Source organism: Crassostrea angulata, chromosome 2 (genome assembly GCF_025612915.1).
Source record: "Crassostrea angulata isolate pt1a10 chromosome 2, ASM2561291v2, whole genome shotgun sequence".
Lineage (NCBI taxonomy): Eukaryota > Metazoa > Mollusca > Bivalvia > Ostreida > Ostreidae > Magallana > Magallana angulata.
The window spans coordinates 68,928,873-68,953,949 of NC_069112.1; the positions used below are offsets into that span (position 1 = coordinate 68,928,873).

The following is a 25,077-nucleotide window of genomic DNA, read 5'->3' on the forward strand; positions in this document are numbered from 1 at the left end:
AACAAAACAAGGGGTATAATAAATATATAATTGACACTGTGTGTGATGTACTGGTGCTGCCTTGTTCAGGTCGGACAGTACACACCCACAGTGACAATCCACTGAGGTCAACCACTCAGCTAAAATGACTGACCGTTCTCAGATTACCGCATATACTGTAGGCTGCCTTATTCAGGACGGACAGTATATGTGGTAGCCCTTCAACCACTGTGCACACTGTAGGCTGCCTTATTCAGGACGGACAGTGAGCACAACGGCCTGGACGACAGTCTGATCAGCTACTAGAGTAATGAACAATGGCTAGCCTCTCCGAGGAAAGCCTACTGTGACACACTGACAAGCCAAAATGACTGCAACCTACAGTACCAAGAGGACAACCTCTCTATGGCCTATCAAAAACACTTAACACCGTTACGAACGGGCAAGCTCTGTATTGACACAATACCTTTTATTATCTAACAGTCTTCTTCTCTCTTCTGCTGATTTCTATCTACTAAGCAGCCGACAGCTGATTCACTGTCGTATTTATACCCTTGTATCACGTGACATAAACAAAGGAACTAAAAGAAAAACCCGGTCTGGGCCGAACCTAAAATATCCGGAATTATTACACTACCCACGCCTCCGATGACATGCGTCCCGCATGTACACCAAGAGATCAAATACAAGGTGTTTTTTTCAAACTAATTTCAGGATTCATTTATTCATACAAAATTGTAATATCAATACTCCAAATGTCAGGCAGACTAACTGTTCATGCTGACCAATTAAAAAAAAAATATCTTTCATACAACATTTACTTAAATGTCAAACAAAACAAATCGTTCCTCTTCTATTTCCTCAATGTCCATCTCATTTTGACGAAACCTCTTGGTTCGCTTTGTCGTAACAATCCTTTGACTTGCTTCAGTCTGAGTGCTGGCATCTGCTGTTTCCACTTTTCGCTTGTTACCCGGAACTGACGCATCCTGCCTGGTACACTCTGGCTTACTAGAGGCGACTGCAATGGGGTTCTTCAACTTTGGCGTGTGTGGTTTGGTGGGTACTGTTTGTTTCCTGATGATCCTCCCCTCCAAAAGCGTTTCAGATGCCTTATCCCCTGCAACAACTGTTTTCTTTGACTCAGGTTTCTCTTTAGGCTCTTCACTCTCATCATCTGAAGATGAGCTGCTATCTGATTGGTCTGAAGCTGAAACCTCGCCAATGACGTCTCCATAATCCTGTTTCAACCAGTCTTCTGAATCGGAGACAGGCTCTTGAGGTGCTGACTGTTTCTTGACTGTTGCCTCCATGGGTCTGTCAGCTGATTTGCTGTCCAACTTGATTGGCTCTCCTAGCAAACCTGGATGACTTCTCTTTTCATGTCTCTTGACATTAATCTCTTTATTACTGGAGTAGCTACAATAGGTGCAGTTGAATGTTCTCATGGCACACTCCAAGACATGGTTCCTATATTCCTCTCCTGTCTTTGCAACAAAGGTGCACATGGGACATCTTCTGGGTTGACCAGGTGTAACTTTTGTCTTCGCCATCTTTTAGGAACAAAACAAAAATGAAAACAACTATAAACATCTAAATTGTTATTACGCCTAACTAAAAGTCCCACCCTATGTCAAAATTTACATGTCAGTCTCATAGTCATGTAGCCATGCAGGTGGTTTGCGTTTCCTACTAGGTCGACTTGCATTAGGAGCTTCTGGCTCTGGGAACTCATCATTCTCCTCAGGTTCAGACTTAATTTCAGATTCCTCATTATCAGATAAATGCACATCAACTTCTCCTGACAAAAGCTGAGAATGCTTTTTGCGCATTCGATCCACATGAATGACTTGTTCAGAACCTCTTGGTCCACAATTTACTAAATATGTTAGATCAGTCATTCTTTTGATAACTTCAAATGGACCCTGCCAAAAACTGGTGAACTTTGATGATGTGCCTGCCTTCTTTCTTGGGAAGTAGACATAAACTCTTTCCTTAGGTTCAAACTTCTTCCACTTCAACTTTCGGTCATGATAGTGTTTCTGTCTGACCATTGACTGGCTCATCTTCTTTCTTACAAATGTATGTGCACTTTCCAGTCGCTCTTGCAGCTCCCAGACCCACTTATTATTTGGTGTTTCTTTTATCTGTGGCGGCATCTCATACATGAGATCAAGGGGTGTTGCAGTTTCTCGTCCAAGCATTAACATGTTTGGCGTCATACCCGTTGTTTCATGTTGTGCACTTCGGTAGGCCATCATAACATAGGGCAAGTGAACATCCCAATCAGTGTGATGTTCATTTACAAACCCACTTAACATGGTTGTTAGAGTTCTATTGAACCGCTCAACCATGCCATCTGATTGAGGATGGTATGGTGTGGTATGTGTTTTCTGGATGTCCAAAAGTTTGCACATTTCTTGGAAGAGCCTACTTTCATATTGAGGACCTTGGTCTGAGTGCATCACTTCTGGCACTCCAAGTCTTACTATAAACTCTTCAACAATTTTTGCAGCCACTGTTTTTGCCTCTATGTTAGGTAATGCAAAAGCCTCAGTCCATTTTGTGAAATAGTCTGCTACCACAAGGATATACTTGTTGCCATTTGCGGTTTGTGGTAACTCACCCAAAATGTCAGTAGCAATTCTCTCTAGTGGATAACCAGAATAAACCAGATGCATAGGTGCTTTATTTGACTGAGTTGCTGCTTTCCGCCTTGTACATACTTCGCAGCCAGATATGTAAGAGTGCACATCTCTTTGTAGCCCAGGCCAATAATATGACTGACGAATTCGGCCTAGCGTTTTATGAATACCAAGATGACCTGCTGTTCTACAATCATGACAAAATTTAAGAACACTCCTACGTTCACTGCTTGGTACAACAGCCTGTAAGATATCTTGCTGTGTTGCCAAATCTGTCCATCGCCGGTACAAAATGTCATCATTTAAGACAAGTCTATCCCACTGAGCATACAAGGATTTTACAGTTATTGACTCTGGGGATACCTTATCTTTGTTAGGGCGATATTTTGACTCAAGCCAACCTTTGATTCTCCTTAAGTCTGGATCTTCATCTTGTAAACTTTTCAATGAGTGACCCAAAAAGCTTTTATCATCCATTTTGACACTACTCACATGTTGATTAACATCAACAGAGTGGTTACCTTTGCATTGCTTACATGGCGCACGGCTTAGGCCGTCTGCATTGCCATGCAGTTTTCCAGGTCGATGCTCGATTGTGAAATCATATGTAGAAAGGACATCCATCCATCTAGCAAGCTGCCCTTCAGGATCTTTGAAATTCATTAACCATCGCAGAGAGCTGTGATCAGTGCGAATGGTGAATTGTTGTCCATATAAATAGTGTCTAAAGTGTTTTACAAAATGAACTACAGCCAGTAATTCCTTTCTGGTAACACAATATTTCCTTTCAGATTTGGCCAGGCATCTGCTTGCATATGCAATAGGTCGTTCTATGCCATTTTGTTTCTGAGACAACACTGCACCAATTGCATAGTTACTAGCATCAGTGTCAAGAATGAATCTTTCCTTAAAATCTGGGTGTGCTAGTACGGGGGATGTAGATAGTTTCTTACGCAGTATGTCAAATGCTGTCTGACAGTCGTCAGTCCACTTAAATAAACTACCTTTCTTGGTTAGGTCATGAAGAGGTTTAGCTATTGCTGCAAAGTTTTCTACAAAACGTCTGTAGTAGCTACAGAATCCTAAAAATGACCTCAATTCTGACACATTTGAAGGAACTTCCCACTCTTTAACAGCCTTGATTTTATCTGGATGTGTTGCTATCCCCTCTGCAGACACAATGTGTCCCAGATATTCTACTTCTGTAGCAAATAGGTTGCATTTTCTAGCTTTCAATTTGAGCCCAGTTGCCAATAAGCGGTCAAACACTTGAGTAAGGTTTTCAATCATGGAATCTACAGTCTTACCAACCACAATAATGTCGTCAAGGTAGACCAGACAGTGTTGCCATTGTAAACCTCTAAGTACTGACTCCATCAGCCTTTCAAATGTTGCGGGGGCATTGCAGAGCCCGAATGGCATTACTTTGAAGCTGTATAATCCCTTTCTAGTCACAAATGCAGTCTTAGCTCTATCTTTCTCAGCCATTTCTACCTGCCAGTATCCAGCATTTAAATCTAAAGTTGAAAAATACTTTGTACCCGAGAGCTGGTCAAGAGAATCATCTATTCTTGGGAGTGGGTAAGCATCTTTAATTGTTACATTGTTCAATTTCCTATAATCTACGCAAAACCTAGTTGTTCCATCCTTTTTCTTTACCAGGACGACTGGAGATGACCAAGGACTAGAACATTCCTCAATGACTCCTCTTTTCAACATGTCATCAACATGTTGATCTGCCTCAGCTTGCATATGGTTTGGCATTCTCCTTGCATGTTGTTTAATTGGGGTTGCTGGTCCAGTATCAATGGTGTGTTCGATCACTTTTGTTCGTCCTAAATCTGCGTCATTGGCAGCAAACAGGTGTGAATACCGCAAAAGTAAATCTTTAACTACCTTAGCATTATCTGCTGTTAGTCCAGCAACAGACCTTTTATACAAATCTTTAAGGTGACTAGGAAATCCTTCAATAAGACAAGACTGACCGTCATTTTCATAGATACTGTCAACAGCTGACAGTGTTGCCACAAATGTACCTTTGTATATATTCTGTGCCTCCTTAGATGGATTCATAAGTCTGACTGGAGCTACTTTGTTTCCTTTGATTAATGTTCTAGCCACCAGCCCTCGATCTGACTCTAAGAAACGATCCGATGGTTCAACAATGCCGAACAGTGGAACTTTCTCAAATACAGGAGGCTTGACATTGCACATAGTAATCAATTCACTGCATGGAGGAATCGTGACATTTTCTGCTACTGTTATTCTGCAACATCCCAACTTTCCCTCAAAAGAAAGTTTTATCTGCTTTCCTTTAACAATCATTGATGCATTATAAACATCAACAAGACATTCATTGTTGGTCATAAAATCAAGTCCAAGTATTCCATCAATACCAATGTCTGCTACTGCAAACTTCTGATTAAAAGAGAAACTTGATATTGTGAGGGGTATTATGAGGGAGCCCTCAACTTTCATGGCTGTTCCATCTGCTGTGAGGATAGGCTGTGTAACTTTGGCAAGGTTTTGGTTAGCTCTCTCAACCACAGTACTGAGTATATCTGGCGAGATAATACTAAGTGTTGCACCAGTGTCAATCAACAATTTCACCTTATATCCATTGAGGGAGGCATCAACAAAAATACCAGCCTCACCTGCCTTGCGGCTGACACCAGTCCGGCTTGACACATCCTTTGCTTTATCATTGGACTTTTCTTCTCTCTGTCCAGTCTTTGGCTGTTTAACAACAGGGTTTGCACCTAAAGACTCTTGATACTTGAAGCAATATCTCTTGATGTGACCTTTCCTCTTACAAAAATTGCAGATCACAGAAGATGACTTAGCAGGTTTTGGTTTTGTCATTTCTAGCTTCAGTATCTTCATCTCCTCCTTTATATCATGTACTGCTTTTATCAGTGCAGTTATAGAGTCATCCTGCTTGGAGTCCTCCGCACTCTTGGCTTCTCTCAGATAGCCTTTACTTTCTTGTAAACGCTGTTCCGCTGAGTTGAAAGCGTCGAGCTCTACTGCATGCCGGATAGCATCATTCAGATCCAATGGTCTGGCCTGCTTTACTCTTAATCGCATGTCACTATCCTTAAGGGCATCAATAAACTGCTCCTTAGCAAGGGTTTCTCTCACCTCCGTAGGGGCTGTAGGATATGCCAAGTTTGTCAGGCGACGCATGTCCTGACCAAGCTCTGGTAGTGTCTCAGATGCTCGTTGTCTTCTCTCTCGCAACTGTGCTCTGTATAACTCTGTCTGGTTCGCAGGTGCAAACCTTTCTTCCAGTGCCCTGCATAAGTATCTATAGTTGCACTTATCTTCCTTTGACAAATTTCCAAGAACACCCTGTGCCTGACCTCTCAGAGCAACAGCTAGGTACATGCCTTTCTCTGCTGTAGTCCACTCATTTAATTCAGCACATACATCAAAATGGGACTTAAAGTCAATCCACGAGGAATTTCCATCATATTTGTCTGGCTTAACACAACTACTTTTAGACTTGTCTGTTCTAGCTGTCGTAACATTACTCTCCCTTGGTAAATTGTAATCATATCTGGGTAGATCTGCATGATAGGGTGTACTAGTAAATGAGGGTCTATCTGTCATTCTATCAACACGTCTATCAGGATCTAGGGGACTTTCAGGCCTTTGATTTTCTATGGTGTCGGTCCTAATGTTTTTAGGTCTCGCACCCTGTTCTAAGTAGTCTTGATCTTCTGTGGAATTCCGCATACTTTCAGGCAAACCTGAATCTCTTGCGGCTTTACTCCTACTTTTATTTATGCTCTCCTGAAGTCTATTAAACTCATCTTCAAGCCCCATTAATTCATCTTGCAGGTCTGTCATCATGTCAAAATATGCCACCCAATATAATGATACAATCTAACTAACAAAATACAAACAAAGCAAATAAAACAATGCAAGTGTATCTAATTGTTAACCCAAAATCCCACTGCTGCCACCAAATTTCTGTAACGTACCGAGCTACTCGTACTGCCAGGGGAAGGGTTCGTGCCTGGTCTTTTCCAGGGTTTTGGGTGTACACTAACAAAGTTTTATAATATAATGATTTTCTATTGATTGTCAAAAATGATTGGTATAGCCTAACCTTACTTAGGTTAATAATCAACAAAGAATTTCAGGGAATCTAGAATATTTACAAACAAAACAAGGGGTATAATAAATATATAATTGACACTGTGTGTGATGTACTGGTGCTGCCTTGTTCAGGTCGGACAGTACACACCCACAGTGACAATCCACTGAGGTCAACCACTCAGCTAAAATGACTGACCGTTCTCAGATTACCGCATATACTGTAGGCTGCCTTATTCAGGACGGACAGTATATGTGGTAGCCCTTCAACCACTGTGCACACTGTAGGCTGCCTTATTCAGGACGGACAGTGAGCACAACGGCCTGGACGACAGTCTGATCAGCTACTAGAGTAATGAACAATGGCTAGCCTCTCCGAGGAAAGCCTACTGTGACACACTGACAAGCCAAAATGACTGCAACCTACAGTACCAAGAGGACAACCTCTCTATGGCCTATCAAAAACACTTAACACCGTTACGAACGGGCAAGCTCTGTATTGACACAATACCTTTTATTATCTAACAGTCTTCTTCTCTCTTCTGCTGATTTCTATCTACTAAGCAGCCGACAGCTGATTCACTGTCGTATTTATACCCTTGTATCACGTGACATAAACAAAGGAACTAAAAGAAAAACCCGGTCTGGGCCGAACCTAAAATATCCGGAATTATTACAACAGTGCCAAAATATTATATTTAAGTTTATTGAGATATATTTTAAATTCTTACTTAAAATTTGAGTAGAAACATCATACTAAGGATGTATAGGGAAAAAATTATCATTAAATGAAAAAGAAGTTGTTTTACTTATTACCTGTATGTAAAGATTTATAATATTAAGTGATATTGTTTTCTTGCTTTGATATTAGTCCTGTATAAAACCGAATTTACATAAGCAATAAAAGCGAATCAATGGACCATCGATTTTGTATAATAAATTTTTAAAACATATTGATATGAATAGGGCAAATGCTTACTGATTGGTTAATCCGTACGGATGAATGTTTGAACTGTTGTATAAATTTTAAGTTCATGTTAAATACCTTATCAATGTATGAGTAGCCATTAAGTAAATGTAGATGACGAGGACCTAAAATGAAATTCTTGGGAGTGATTTTATGTATTCATTGTTTTACATTGATTTATTCTTCCAGACAATATTTACTTTCTTCTTCGTACTTCATTAAACAAGGCCATGTTTCCGAAATCACGGATCTGGGTGTTTTCGCGGTTCACAAACTCGAAATTCAGTCTCTTTTAGACTGTGCATTGCAGTGTGGAATGAGTTTACTTTGTAATGCATTTGACCTTTGTACCTTTGACGGTAATTACACGTGTCGATTCCGCAGTGGACACGCAAACCTTTCAAATACTACTACACAATGTGAACTTTTCAAAAATACAACTGTAAGTATAGTTTTTTGCGAACTTTAAACATTGTAACAGTTTTTTTTAAATATAAAACGAGCAGAATCCTGCTTCAAAATTTGACCAAATAATTTTCTTTCAGGGTAAAGTTACTAAAAAAATAATTTTTGGTCATTTAAGAATATTCATTGACAAATGATTTTTAATACCTTACTGACAAGTTTTAAAGGGAAAAACAAACTGGTTAAGTTTGATATCCTTGCCAAACCTTGTTCGAAAGGGGGAAGGAGTGACAGAAAAAAATTGGAAATGATATCTCTTGTAAGTTTCTTTATAACTTAAAAGACAATGTTACCAAATACTGTATGTTACATTTTAAAGATTATAACGAGTGATAAATTATAAATTAAATAAACCTAAATCTTACCAAATGGGGATAAATAAGTGTCTTTCTTTACCTCTGGATATAAAACATATCATATTATTGTGTTTAACGTAAGTGTACATTTGCATGAAAAAATCAAGTGTATTCAATTTATTAGCATCACAACCGCCATTGAAATGAAATCCATATAAAAAAAATATGCTCTGTATAAAGAATTTTTCGTTGTAGTTTTTAAAAAATGGAAAAACTATACTTAGTTTAAAATTTTGGTCAAAAATATTTTTTTTAGATTTAAATGCTCCGGTAATGCATTTTTAATAGGCAATCAAAATTTGAGTGTCATTTGTTGAGTTATAAGCGAGTTACAGAGCTTAACATATTCTTCCCTATTTAAACAAAGCTTTGTACATTTTGAAGTTGAAGTAAATATTCCAGTTTTAGTCCTGAAATGAATGTGTTAATCTTTAGGAACTGTTGATCTTTAGGAACTGTTCATTTATGCTTAAAATGAATGAGAAGATACACAATCAGCTTGAAATATATCTTTTACTGGAGCCTTGTTTACCTGATGAAGAATAGTGTCCTGTATCTTGCTTACAACTTATCGACTGGCACCCAAATTTCATTTGATCGTTTCATTTGATCGTTAGAATGGCATTCCTAAAGCATTGTATATAATAAAAACATAAAAATAAAATTTGACCAAAATAGTGACCATGCCCTTTAAAGGGGCATGGGCACGATTTTGGTCAAATGTTATTTTTATGTTTTTATTATTTAAAATGCTTTATGAAAGCATTTTTAATGATTTAATGAATCTTGAGAGTTAGTCGTAGAGATATAAGCAAGATACAGGGCTCACAATTCTTTGTCATGTAAACAAGGCTCGTGTCCTGTTTTTGTTTACATGGGTTCAATATACCAGTAAAAAATCTTTTTCAAACTGATTTGTATATCTTCTTATTCATTTAAAACATAAATAGAAATTTCCTAACGTTTAACGCATTATTTTTGGTATAAAACTGGAATTTTCTTCAATATTGAAAATGTAAACAAAAGCTTTGTTTACATAGCAAAGAATTGTAAGCGCGTTATCTCACTTATAACACGACGACTGACACTCAAATTTTGGTCAACCAATACAAATGACGTACTAAAGCATTGTGAACATTAAAAACGTTTTTGGACCAAAATCGTGACCATGCCCCTTTAACATACACTCCTGAATTTACACTGAATTATTCGAGGGAAATTAATATAGTTCAATCGCACTTTCCTGGGCCTTCCTGCAGAGCTCGGAAAACGAACTCTAATGCATATCGAAAGCATTTATGACTACTTGTATCCTTTTCAAAAATGTTCTTATTTTAATATAAATTTCATGGAAATGTATCGTATGTTGGTGTCTGAACTACAACTAAACTCAGTGATTTAAACTTATCACGAACAATGCAAAGCGGAGCATTCCCTCGCGAAATGAAATATTGTGGGGAGGGGGATACATTATTTAGGATAAATTATTGATGTAATTAAAGAGACCATATATATTTACACTGTATTGTATCCATGGAAGGGGAGAGTCATAGGCTTAATTAAGTTCAATTATGAATATGAAACATAGCTAAGATCTAGCGATTTGTAGTATGTCCTATGAAAAAAAATTCGAGTGAGTATGTCCGAATTTTAACTCCAGTTTATTTAAAAGAGTAACATACCTAGTGATACACATGAAGTTTATCTACGGTTAATAATTTTGACGAAATTTGTCAAATTGTCTTCTGAATTATAAACCTGTTCTTCTCTCTAGTAATTCGGGAAATATAGTCCAAAATTCGACTCAAACGACTGCTTGTTTTGAATCAATTGAAATAAACTTAATATTCTACTCTGACTTCAGTTTTTTTCTCTTTGGACATGTTTCTTACTCCCCATTTCTATAAAGCGTTTGTTTCTTACCTTTACAAGGCCTAAATCCAACAAAATATAAAGTTGTTGATTTGAAGTGTTTTCTTTCGCGAAGCGGAAATATTTAATGTCAAGTTGTACATACAAAATTATTTTAAGTGTTAATTTTAACGATATTTTAATAAATACTTCACATAATTACTTGCAAATGGAAAGGGTTTGTCCTTACACCCTGCTCGTAAAGTGTACACAATTTGATAAATATGCATGCGAGAGTTATATTTTAATTTTGAATAAAATACTGAAAAGGACACACACACACACACACACACACACACACACACACACACACAGAGCAGCGATGCTATATCCCCTTCACAACCAGTTGCGCGAAGAGATAACTATACTATAAGTGTTACTTTCAAGAGAGCCTAGCGAATTCTTCAACTCTGGGAAGATACACCATTTTGTATAATGATAAATATTCTAACATTCGTCAATGTCATTAAATTGGAGGGTTTTTCTGAGCTCTGTCGGAGAGTGTTCGACTAATTCGATTCATAAATATGTCGTTCAAATTCAATACGTGATGTTGACGCACACACAAAAAAATACCTTTACATGGACTGTTCCTAATATATTTTTTAAAAATTTCACAGCTACATTGTTTTAGCTTGTGTAATAAATACAAAGGTCTATGTCATTATTTATGATTAAATTAATATAAATCACTCCCGCACCTGAACGTCAAGGACATCTAATGGATGTGTATACTTCTCACAATTGTGGATTATTGCAGCTAAGATGATTTATTATAAAGATATCTATAGTTGTTTTTCTGTCTTTTACAGTTGACTCAATTGTATTCTTGTTGTAATTTTACTCGACTGATTTTTATTTCACTTTTTACTTATTTTACGCCTTTTTAAAAATTGTCATTTACGAATAAGTTTATTTGATTTGTGTTACATTGTTTCTTGTCTAAGTTACATTAGTATAGTTAAGCCACTGAGTTCCATTTCACTTGTTAATAGCTTCTGCTTAATGTATATCCCTTAATATGGTCACCATTTCATCCATTTATAATATTCTGTTTGTCATGAACCTATTCGTTCATATTGTTATGTTCTTCTGTAAATTATTATGTTTTTTTCTTATTTGTAGAACAAACACTGCCACAATGGAGCACTCTTAGGAGCTCAAGGACCGTGTGAGATCAGTAAGTTGACGTCACAATGTAACGGCATCATAATAAAACTATGTGTCTGTATTCTTTATGGCGAAGTAAAGAAAATATAACTCAATAAAAACTACGTGTCTGTATTTTATATAGTTAAGATATATCTTTACTCAATGATAAACTTTATTATACCTCAATATGATTATTCTATATAATGCGACATGATTAGTTCTAGACAATCACGTGACCAGGCGACAAAACGTCATGTCTCCCGGGGAATACATATCATGTCTCACCTTTTCAGAAATCTCGGGTTTTTTCATCCCAAAGGTATAAAAAAGCCAATATGAGCATACGATGTTAACAAATATGATAAAATCAAAAATATTTAATCATTTATTAAAATTCTCTTTACACTACAAAAATCAATTTTAATATTTTTGATTTGAATCTATAAAAACGAAGAAAGAAAATCAGAAGAAAAAAAACCCCAAAAATCACAACGTTTTTGATTGAAAAACTATCAAAAATCGACGTATGTTGTATAATTATTTGTTGTTCGGTATAATAGAACTTTTATTGCATGATGGTGAGGAAAATATGAAGATTTATTCCCCCAGAAAAATTATATTTCCCTCGGGCATAGCCCTCGGGAAATCTTATTTTTCTTGGGGGAATAAATCTTCATATTTTCCTCAACATCATGCAATAAATGTATATTGTGTCTCTTTTTTATATGGTTAAAACTTATCTTAACTCATTACTAAACTGTCGTGTATTCGACGACTTAATGGTTTTAGGTGTAAATATAGTCAATAGTTCACCTCTCTCTAATTTTGATATACCGATTTTATTGAAACAATCTCGTGTTGTTCAATTCAAAATCCTTTGAAAGTGAAAGGATATTTTTCATTTATTGTACACAAATAACTTGTCTGGAAAAAAAAATCCAGTTACAGTCTAAGAACATCACATTCTGTGTGTTGAAAAGCCAAAGGTGTGAGATGTTACCCTGGTTCAGGCATTTTATTCTTTGTTTATATGCAAATGGCTTAATCTTTTGATTTACCAGCCATACTTTTTTCAGGGTTTCTTTTTCTTTAAAACGAGACAAAATGGTTACAATAAATCTCTCTCAGTTTTTTGTACCTTTTATGCATTTTAAGATACTGATGAGTGCCAGAATTACCCATGTCTTAACGGAGCCACATGTACGAACACACCCGGCTCATTCAATTGTACATGTGACGCCGGATGGACCGGGATAATTTGTAATGAAGGTAAAAGACAATGAAATGCGTAAATGTTCATGTTTATTTTCATCAAATGCAAAATAAGCTTGTTTATAGTTGTGGAGGTTGCCAATGTTAAAATGTTCCTTCCGTTAAAATAAGCATAATTTCTCAAAACCAACTTAAAACCAAATTCTCTTTTGCAAAAATTGTTATATAGCATTTGGTCGCAATATTAGTTTTGATCGCTCCTCTACTGCCATCGGGGTTTATATACCGTTTGAGGATGATACGGTCGGCTGCTTTCCGATCGAGGCATTCAGGTTGCACGGACTTCTAAATGCGCGGACTACACATAGTAGTCAAATGTTTGTGATTAAGAATAAAGGAAACAACAATCAATAAAATACAAGTTTTATTTATTCTTTAAAAGAATTCCCGTAGAATTAGTACTTTTTTGCACAGAATGCGCTCCCTTACTTCGAATGTCGTCCATACAGAGTACATAACGTCTGCGTCCTTTTGAAAACCCAAGCGGCACTATATCCAACACAATAGCTAGATGATAGAAAATCCCTGAAAGTAATACGTAACATCGTTCCATCGGTTTCCACAAAAAGGCTCCGTTTCTAAAATCCATTAGATGTTTGACATTGCTCGATCTGCCACAGTGTGTGGTTTGCGCATGTTATAACAGTAACTACACAGAAAAACGGTCTAAAATTATAGAGGCTGTTTTAAGTATCCGTGCCTTGGTTTCAGTCTGTTTTGTTTCGTCTTTCATTTGGTATACCTTGACAGTTTAGTGGTTGTCATATTATTTTTGTTCAACACGCGTTTCTACACGTCTTTCCGTCCAAGGTAACGTGTTCGGGTGTATGAAATACCTGAAAGCGGTTAAACGTGAATAGAGCTCTCGGCCTTATATAGGGGGTGTGTAGCGATAAGCAGAAAATCCATAACTAATATGGCGGTAGTCGGGGATAAAGGGAAGTAATGCGTATTTATAAATTAACGTCAGCTTTAAGTACGAGGACTATTACATGGATTTTTATGTATTGATGTTGCTTTGTGGTTTTTTTAATTGTTTTTCTAGTGTATGTTATGGCTGAGGTAAACAGCTAAAAATCATAATTAAATTTAAGATATCAATGAATGTCTGAACAATCCTTGTCACAACGGAGGAACATGCAGTAACAACGCTGGATCTTTCACGTGTACATGCGCAGGTGGATTCACAGGGGCACTCTGTAATGAAGGTAAATGGATATTATTCTTCCTCCCTCTATAAATATTAATGTATATTTTTATTTTCCCTCTATCAATATAAATAGGTATGCCTTGCTCCTCTGTTTCTGTGTTTCGTTCCGGCTCTCTTAATTTATGTTGATGTTAATTAACTCTTTGATTACTATTTCTGTGTATTAGCCTCCTCTCTCATGTTTGTCATTATCTCTTTAAATGGATACTTATCTTTACAGTGTTCGTACTTTTAAATACCAACATGTTATTACAACTTTATCTTTTCTATTTGTATAAAGAAATAAACTGTTATTTGTAGCTTCTTTTTGTTGTATTTGTTTCATTATTATATCAAAAAAGGGATGTTTGACGTTTATATTCTTTGTAAAGAAGAAGTCAGATCTAATTTTTAAAAGTTTTACAAATTCATAAGCTCTATTTGATGTTGACGTATTTGTATTTATACCTAATTTTCAAACATTCAAATAAAAGGAACGAACTGTAAAGTACATCAGGTATTTTTAATTTTAGGTCACTTGAGGCACTCTGATTACTTATTAGAATTAGTATTTCACCGTCGCCGTCCGTTTTAACATTTGCCCATTTATAACTTCGTAATAAAAATTACTTTGGCCGTTTCTATTAAAATGTGACATGATGCATCGTAAATTTTAAGACTCTTTGCTACGATTGCCTATGGGCAGGACTAAATTTGCTAACTTTGACCATTTTTTATAATATTTTACTTTTCCTCTGCGTATCCAAGAAAATCCACTTAAAATAATGCATTCATATCTCTACCAGAATTGTAAATTCCATGTGTTCAAATTTACGGGCTTCATCTCTAGGTCGATGCAAAAATGCTAGTGTAGTATCGTTGCATATAATGTTAAAAAATCTTCTTTTCACGTGCCGACACTGAGTAGAAACTGACTGTATATTAAGAAAGACTACAAAACTCTCTTACATAATTTTTAACATTTTATGACCTCTGGGTATAGGGTTAATAATCCAAGTCAGGGTGAAATGCTGATATAGTATGATTTTATACACACATGTATTGAATGTTCAAAAAATCGGTTTTTTCTTCTGCTGCTGACACTAAGTAAAAACTGACTGCATATTAAAGGGGCATGATCACGATTGTACTCAACAATTATTTTCCTAATTTTAAAGTTTACAGTTTAAAGCTTTGTGTAAATTAATATCATATTTTGATGCATTTTTCTTGAGATTTAAACTTTTTACAGTGACATAATTATTCAATCATCTATTATATACAGTCCCGTAATCATTCAATCATACTTAAATGCTCAATAAAATTTTAATCGGGAAGTACTCTAGCCTCGCCTATTATAATAGCAAAATTAAGCTGCATGTGTATTCGGAAAACAACAAAACATTGCAAATTATGCTATATGATGCATGTTGTAGATTCGGCATAACATTACCTTATTTCATAATACTGACAGTTTATATCAAATGCTGATCATTTCTTTTAAAGGAATACTTTGTATGTGTGTTTACCGACAACTTTACAATGATAGCGCCTTTGAACTTATATGTGCATATGGCATGGAATCCCGATCCAGATTCAGATAAAGGTGTGCTAGCCTGGTTCCCTTAGCTAAACATTACGCACAGGAACTAGGATAGCTCATGCGCAGGTTGAATTTTCCCTATAGCATCCGGCTTGACCTCGCTTATATATTTTCTGCGTGGACCTCAGGGTCCATGCAATTACATGCTTATCAAAACATGATCGTGCAAGTTAAAGTTGATTTAGGTTTTTTCCAATAGAAATCATGTTTTGCTAACTGTATTTAATATTTTATATAAATGGCGAATTTTAATATTGTACCAGTACTGAAACATCGTATAAAAACGTTATATATACATGTATTTTGTAACTAGTCGTCTTTTTTATGTAATACATATACCTTTCTTCTGATTGTTAAAAATTAATTCAATCGTAAAAAGTACAGTGTATATCATTTCGTCTACATTTTTTTTTTCATGAAAATACCTACAAAAGAGTTTTACCAATCAGAAACAGTTTTAAGTAATGTAAAACACCTCAGTAGTAGTACGTTTCAGGGTCTGTAAATTTTGTCAGCACGCAACAATTCTAAATTGCACATAGTCTTCAAAAATTTAGAAATATTTAGATAAAGAAGTTATTTAAGAGAAAAGGTTACGTGTTTTGTAGGCGGGTTCAGTTTTTAAAAATCACAATTCCTGAAATGAATCATGAGTACATACTGTTTTTAACAACGCTTGCTACCCTCTGAAAATTTAACTCGCCAATAAACATCTAATTTTTTAAAGAGTGTTTGTTACGATTACATAAACTGTGTTCGACAAATAGTTTTCCTCCTTTCTTTTTCAAAACACGTTTTATATACAGGCATTCAATCACAACACGTTTTTATAACAAAAAAGAACTGAAAGTTTAGTCATTATAATCGTTTGACACCATATCACATATATTTTCAACTCGCAGCAACAACGGAAGACCTACTCGTGGTTTTGCCACGAGCGCTGCTCTAGTTTTTTTTTTTTACAACTATATTATTAAATCATACTTTGCATCAAATGTTCAGAAGAAATGTTTTGAATTAATATATACATTTATAAACACTTGAGTTGTAATTGCTTAATGCGCATTTAGTACACCTTTTAAAGATGAATGAACTCGCGAGATTGATAGAAAATCGAGTCACACCACGCTTCGGCAAATTCGTTCCTCCAGTAAATACTCCAGCTACATGAATACATATTTGTTGAATTCAAACTGATGATTCGTTGTTAGTGATGTTAATCCAACATCAATTATACTTGCTTTGTACATGTACCGTAATGTGTAACAACTTGTTCCGTTGACACCCCTGCCATATGGCAATCTATTTTTAAATCAGGATAACACCTTATACACAAGTTCATGGTGTACAGCCCATTTACTTGAAAATTCTTGCTCACTGTTGCCAATTTCATCCTATATAACATTTTCACCGATTGCTAATGTAAATGTTGACACATTAAACATGCATTGGTTACTTTTTTCATGAACAATATTGATATATTTGCTTGTTCCCGTTGCCTGCACTGTTTCGGAGAATGCAACTCTCAAACCTTAGATATGCCTGACGTCAGACAATAATGTTTATACTACTATATCTTATACCATGATACCATTTATGTTTAGAAATAAAATAGTTAAATGAAACCAAATTTAAGACAATAATAATTTTATCAAAAAATAATCCAGTAATATAATAATAAAAATGTTTAATACTCTTTTGAACGAGGTAACTTAAATATCTGTGCATCGGGAATATTAAATCGTACGCGGAGTGTAAACCATTACGTGAATGAACAGATAACCGATTACATTAGATATATGTATCAAACAAATAAAGCAGTAAAAGAACTTTTCTGTATTTTTCAACCCACATTTACATAATTTTTTCCCTAATTCATAGTAATTAAATGAGTTTAACGGTAATCGGCTGAGTTGTTCGGCGAAATATGTAAACACGATTTGAGAAAATTATAACTACTTTATAAATCACTTTAAACAAATTGCATTTACAGAAAAATCGTTTGGATTTATTGCTAATCTAAAAAATTACACGGATCTTTAGTAAGCTTACATTTTTTAAAGTTGATCTATTCAGTTTATTGTCAAGAATGGATACGTTTGTGTTTGGACATCGGAGGAATTAAATGAATCGTGAAAAGTACAAACATACGACGCTCGTTTCTTTTTTATAATTTTCTTTATAAACGTATCGAATCGTTCGTTGATTGAATTCTTCTGTTTTAAACGACTGAAGTCTTTAAATGAATCGATAAATATATTTGTGTAGTAATTAATCGATGTATTGTGTAACTTAAAATTTTCACAGTAACTGCCTACTTACATAATTACGCCATTTTCAAATCGACAAAAATAATGAAAACTAGAGCCGAGCTCGTTGCAAAGCAACGAGTAGGTCTTCCGTCGCAACTCCGTGTCGTGAAAGGATTGTCCATCAGTCTGATTAAAACCACCTCCTTCTCACATTTGTCAGAGCCTGACAGACCCTGTATTGATAAAAGGTCCATTTTACACGACCATTTTTTCTTACCAATTACAGCTCTAGAAAAGTGATTGAAACTCTTCAAATGGAGACAAATTAATTCATGCCTGTTTTCTATGTAACCTCTAGACTGAGTATTGAAAAGTTGCACCACTCATTAAACAGATAAAGTCATATCGTCGGTAAATAGAAGTATATTTTGATTGTATGCAAATGTGGAGGTCAAGTGGAAATGATCTGTTATTGATACAGGTCTATCAGACCCTGGCGAGTGTAAGGAGAAGGGAAATGGTTTTAATGAGACTGGATTATCAATATGATAATAGTAAGTTCAAAAAATCGAAAACGAGACTCAAATTCAAAGTATTATTTTAATACCAGACAATTTCTTCGTTTAATTTACTTCACGTTTAGGATAACTTTAAAAAGAATATCATAGGGTGAATTAACCATGCATCGGACACAGACCTTGGATCGGACAACTTTGTTTATAAATATACAAATAAATGTGCATGCGCTCATGTGTTGTTTCGTATATTCCTGAATTAGAACAAATGAACTTTATCATTGAAGTTTAGCGTGTTCCACAGGTTAAGTCTTTAGCCACACTCTCAGATAGCGATATCACACCTTGAATGTGACGATGATTGACATCCAATATTTAGATACTTATTATTTAACACGTGACCACTGCAGTGAAAGCACCTTTCCATATGTTACTCAATCATATAACAATTGCTGATCTGCAGTCCGGGGGCAATATTCTGAGCTCATGTGCGCTGAAGCGACACGAGATTTTCGGTCGCACGTGGAGCGGATTGAATTACCGTAGACTGTCCGAATAAACACACGGGTGGGAAAGTGACACACATTGAGGAGTAAGCATGTTAAGGAATCGCCAAAAATTGATTTTCACCACATTTTGAAAAAAAATAAAGCCCTTGCACTGTGATCATGTAACCGATAAAATCTAAACAAAGCTTATTTAAAAACGCATGTGAACATTCTTAAAATAATCACTGAATCCCTCAATCCGGACAATTCTTTTATCGTGTCGGCCTCTATCGCATGTGTTAATTCGATAATTGATTTTTTATCCTGCCGTGAACGGTTGGAGAGTGTTTTATTTTCTAAATTTTGCTTCCAATTTTGATCTCTCTCTCTCTCTCTCTCTCTCTCTCTCTCTCTCTCATTTTTGTGCAACCCTATAAAAAGGGTCAACTACTTTCTACAATATCTTTAAAACCTCTCAGCAGTATTTAGCGGAAATATTCGTGGGTAAATAAGAAATTTTCAAGTTGAAACACAAGTCAATCTTACTTACATGCACCGGTCAAAATCTCGAATAAACAAATAGTTTAGATCGTACAAAATATCAATAAACATGCACGTGTGATAACGGACATGTAGAAGAACACGAAGCTACCGCAGATCACTTGTCAACTCGCGCAGGATCTCCTTGGCTATGTGCGAGGGGTGATCATCATTTTAAGGTTTAATCTTTGTGGTTTTTCGTTGTTTATCTAAAACATTATAAGTATAATTTTTAGAACATTTTAGACTAAAAAATTCACCATTGATTTACATCTGTCGATGTTTCTGATTTGGAATCATATCGCTTTTATCAATTTTTAGAACGACTCCTAAATTTATATTCTATATGTTTAAATAAATAAATTGAAGATAAACAAACTTTTAGAACATAAACTAAAAACAGTTCTTGTATATAAACTCAAACAAGTGTATCATGTTACAATGTATTAGATAATCGCTGACCTCTAGGTAGTGCAGCCGCGACCGATCTCCTCGGCCGCGGATGAGGGATCGGATAACTTACGTAAAGGTAACACACACAGAGAGAGCTCAGAACTCAGGAAGGTTTATAATGTTTACAGAATGATGACTAAACTCTAATAAATATAAGTTTTTTCCTTTAAATCCCGCAGTTGATCTATATGTCTGATACTGCTTCAGTTTAAGAATCGCATTGCTTTAATGAATTAACAGAGCGATTTCTTCATTGACACTCCATCGTTAAATTCAAATTAAGAAGTGTAAGCTTTATTGTGTAGTCAATACTAAAACGATTCTTGTGTTTGCGGCTAAATAAAATCACATATGACAGACGCGACTCTTGTGTATTAGAAACCCGCTGACCGCTAAGTAGTCCAGCCGCGACCATGGCGACCGCGATTTTATCGGCCGCGGGCGAGGGATGAGTTACGTAATGACACACACAACTAAGAATTGAGGTCAATTTGAAATGCTTGCAGCAAAATGACCCAAATCTATTTCATGGAAGTTATTATTTTTTAAAATCCATTTTATGTATCTCACTAGATAAGAAAGGTAACGTTTATATTTACTCGTTTTTGTTTTTCTTAATGGTTGTCCACTTAAGAACTCAACAGAGGTGACTCCAAAAAAAAAGGCTGTAAGAAAAACATGTGCACGTATACTTTTAAGACACTTTTTCTAATGCATTAAAGTATCCCGTATATGCTGGTACACTTCCAGCTGTTAATTTATGTCCGTAATACGCACGAAGACTATTCACTTACTTGCCAAATGAAAACAGGTACATGTTAACAAGACAAGCTTTTTACACTCATATTATGAATTACCGGTACAAACTAATTTTGTAACGACATTGATAACACCATAATAAACAACTTTTCTGTCGACAGCTATAACAAAATATTAACCATTTTTGAGTTATAAAGCGAAGATTTTTAAGGGCTCTAGACCCCTAATTTAAAGGGCCAGCCCTTTTTCAATGGTGTCAAGTGAAAGCCCTTGATATTTTGCACATATTGTGTTCAGAGAAAATTTTAAACTGAAGAGCTACGAGACAAAAACACAACCAATCAAAGTACTGATAGTACTGTTAGACGGTGGCGCCGTTTGAAAGTGGCATATTACATGTATGATAATTATTGTTGTCGAAAATCCAAAGCCAGTGTCCCATACATGTACTAATACTTAACGCTTACTCGCACAACTGGTCGTGAGTTTCCTACATGGACAATTCTGTGGAAATTGTAGTTGTGATCACAATCCACACTTTACAAATGTTGTCTCTCTTTATCGTCATCTTTTGGGGAAAACCCAAGATTTATCGCAGTAGCCTTTGTAGTATAGAAGTTTGTATCTATATGTTTGTATCTATATCAGTTGACAAACTCCGTTTTCATTAATACATGTACTACATGTTTGTATTTTGATTGCCCCAGAATGACTTATTAAATATGTGGGTTGCCACCACATATTGAATGAATAAATCAAATCCAAAGCGATTTCATCACAGTACGCCCAAATATTTGATTGTATAAAGAAGGGGATTTTGGGTTTTCTCCCCTTTTGACCTTTGGGTTGACCCCGTTAAGGGGAACAACTTTTGAAAAGTGTGGATTGGATATGATAAATGAATAAAATACTTATCAGGTTTTTACTAATTATTTGGTAGACATGTAGTATGTTTATTGTCCCTCTCGACAGCATTTTCCGTCAATTTCTTCACGGGGAAAAAGTTGCAGTCTTGTGGACCATCAACTTGCTTTATGTCTTCATAGTCAGTTGATACATTTAGGTGTAAAGAAAACAGAATGGTTTACAAGAACCTGTTTGCTAAAACTGGTATTTCTTTTAGAATGCACGTCATCATGAAACAGAAGAGTCAATCAATATTTTATCTTCGACTTTAGTGGATCCATTTGCTCACAGCGAAAGTGAATAAAAAATTGAAAAAAAAATCATACAATATTCAGTCGCGGCAGTTTCATTAATCATTAATTGTATTTAGCTATAGATTCATTCAAATCATTTGAATGGATTGGGAAAGTCACATGTATATTTTATCGCTTCTCATTTGCTCACAGCGAAAGTGAATAATTTGAAAAAAAAATATCATACAATATTCAGTCGCGGCAGTTTCATTAATCATTAATTGTATTTAGCTGTAGATTCATTCAAATCATTTGAATGGATTTGGGAAAGTCACATGTATATTTTATCGCTTCTCAGTACACTTTAACACGCATAATTCACTTGCTACATTAAACTCTTCTAGTAAACTTAAAACAAATATTGATTAATTATTCAAAATTAGTTTTCAAAAAAACTAAACAAACAAAATACAAGTTGAACGCATGTTTTTCTGACCGTACAGCTGTGTATATAAATTTCATTTTATTCTTTGCATGTACCATATACACTATATCTAGGGTTCGCAAATCCCAGCAATATTTCCGGAAAGCTATAGTTCTGTAGCTCAGCAGAAAACTACAGTCATCTATGAAGCACATTTTTTGCCTACATGTTTCATTTTTTATCGCAAATATAGCATGGATGTACATGCGCGGATCTAGAGGGGGGGTCGGGGGGGTCCCGACCCCCCCCTGGAAAATGAAAATTTATTAAATTTACATAGTAAAATTATCGCGAAAATATGCCTCGGACCCCCCTGGCAAACACAATTATCCTTCGGACCCCCCCTGGAAAATTTTTCTGGATCCGCGCATGGATGTATACGCTATGGCTGATGTAGCATTTCGTTGAGTGATGACACTTTCTAACCGTCGTGTATTTCGATTACGAGTCGCAACAAACTGACGCATTTATATATTAGGCCTGCCTATTATGGAAACAAATGTCGAAGAAAGCTCATAATAGAGTTGTACTCGCGAGAGAAAAATTATTTGAGAACAAACGGGGCGATATTTACGTACATGTGTAATAATGTTATCTGTTAGTGAAAAAATCCCCCCAAATTTAAAGAAAAGGTTCTATAATAGCAGAGACGTCGACGGGCGCATATGGATTAAAGTCACAGAATGAGATTGTACTTCGCTCTTCAAATTGCGTTATTCAGTTTACTGTGAAAAAATTCGTCAGAAACTGTTTAGTGATCTTACATTACCGTTCACAATGCACAATAAATGTATATGGAATATTGCATGAGTTGAACCGATAGTTTTTTCTCACAAAAAAGGTAGCGTTTGCTGCAAATTATTTAGAGATACACGAGCTGACACGCCGTGACACGCCGTGAAATCCATAACATATGTCTTCAATCCCTTATTTGCTTACAAAAATCTGAACTGAAAATCTTAGAAACATCGTAAAATGTGGTTTGTTTATATATGTAAAATTGTAAAATGGCGACTCGATTTGCACGTGAATTTTACAATCCGCAGTCGATCGATTAGCGTGTTTGAGAGAAAGTCAGCAGCAAGTAAAGCGTCAAATTCAGTAGTAAATATTGTCTGATGATTATTGAGGTACCTGTAATAAAATTAATGTTCCTACAGACTGAGGGGGTTACAAAATAAGGTTCATGTAAATCACAGGTCAGTCCAAAACACATTTCAAGTTTTTTGGTATGTTTGAAAACACATGCACACTTGTAGAAGAAAGTGTGCCATTGATCGGTTGAAGTTCAATAAAATGTTATTTATGTAATATTCATTGTCAGTATCTGTTGTGAATTCTTTGGAATAAGCTACAACAAAATAAATATTCTGCCTCAACTAAAATTAATGCGTTGAAAAATTGCTGAAATATGAAATGGCAAACCTGTTTAAATAGTGTGTTTCTGACAATTGTTTACATCATAAAAAACAAGAAGCGGTTATTGTGAGATCTCTTAGCAAATTATCGCAGTGATATAGTTTATGCAGCCCTGATACAGAGTTTAACTTCACAACTGGCAGTTGGTGCATAAATTATCGATACCGCGTAAGCAGACAGGGTAAGGGCCAATTTAAAATAAAACACAATTTCATAAATTATTTAAACACATGTACAAAATAATTAGCAGCTATAATGCTTAAAATATCTGATAAGATTAAAATTAGTTCTCATACTAAAATCGACACATAGAAAAAACGTTGTCTGTAACATTGCATTAACACTGCATACCTAACAGAGTTATCGTTCCTTATCCGCTAGGGTCCCTGTGAGAAATACTCTTCCGGTCAGGACGATAGCAATAGACCGTGGCTATTTATAGCCACCGTCTAAAAATCAGCATTTTTGAAGCACAAAATTCAAATTAATTTTTTGAAACTTTAAAGGGGAGAAATTGTAAAAATAAAACTCGGAGGACAACGTTCAAAGCGTCTATTTTCAAGATTTGTGACTTTGTAACACATGTTATTGGCGGTTTCAGAGCCTTTACGTGCACAGGAATGCCTATTTTTTTTTTGAAAAAGGAGAAAACTCGGTATCGGAAGTATTGATTTCAACAATTTTCCCTAAATATTAAGAAATAGTAACTACCAATAAGCCCTGAAAATTTTAACTTTATAGGTCAACAAACAAGCAAGATATTCGAGTTTTAAAAAACGTCTAGAAGAAAAAAAAGAATAAAAAGAATAATCAACAGAATCAGTACAAGGTCTTCCGTTGAAAACGGAAAACCTTAATAATGCCTGTTTGAGAGGGTGACAGTTGAAGCTGACACCCCGAGAAAACCATTGTCAAGGAATGTATTACTTAAAGAAAGCATTCCTACCTTTTTTCTTATCAATTATTCGCATCATATTTCTTCAAACATATATTAAATGACTTCTGTATAGGAATGATAAAAAACATAAAACGGTATCAATTTTTGAAGTCATAAAAAATAACAACTAAAAACGGACACTGCCTGCTCAGAAATGTGTACTTTAAATTCTCAAGGACTAAATTCTTCTTAAAATTATGTTTTATGTCAAATGTAAGTTTCCACCTTTTCGCTCGGGTTCTTTTCTCATTTGCTGTGACTAGCAAAGACCGATCCTATCATTTTGGAGTTCCGATTGAGAATAAATGAAAACGGACCAAACGATAAGTGAACGCACAGTGAACCCAATGTGAGCGTCTTGTAAACGGTGAGCGCGAACGGAGCGGAGCGCTAGTGAACGCAGGGTGAGCGCACTCTAAACGCACAAAAAATTGGGAAAGTAGAACGTAAT

The 25,077-nt window shown here is 35.6% G+C and overlaps 2 protein-coding genes across 2 annotated transcripts in view; one reads left to right on the forward strand and one right to left on the reverse strand.

The window, feature by feature from the left end:
* Window positions 1-800: 800 nt before the first annotated feature.
* LOC128174782 (RE1-silencing transcription factor-like) lies at window positions 801-1,532 on the reverse strand. The gene has a single exon (XM_052840242.1). It carries the CDS (start codon window positions 1,530-1,532, stop codon window positions 801-803), a length of 732 nt encoding a protein of 243 aa, XP_052696202.1.
* Window positions 1,533-7,822: 6,290 nt separating this feature from the next.
* Window positions 7,823-25,077, forward strand: part of LOC128173589 (neurogenic locus notch homolog protein 2-like) — a 34,090-nt gene continuing 16,835 nt past the window's right edge. The window contains exons 1-4 of the mRNA XM_052839285.1: window positions 7,823-8,134; window positions 11,550-11,604; window positions 12,732-12,845; window positions 13,943-14,056. Of these exons, the coding sequence (XP_052695245.1) occupies window positions 7,823-8,134; window positions 11,550-11,604; window positions 12,732-12,845; window positions 13,943-14,056 (595 nt within the window). The remainder of the gene's footprint in view (window positions 8,135-11,549; window positions 11,605-12,731; window positions 12,846-13,942; window positions 14,057-25,077) is intronic.

Excerpts from the sequence above, each read along its gene's own strand:
- LOC128174782 (XM_052840242.1), bottom strand. The coding sequence starts at position 1,532 with ATGGCGAAGACAAAAGTTACACCTGGTCAACCCAGAAGATGTCCCATG.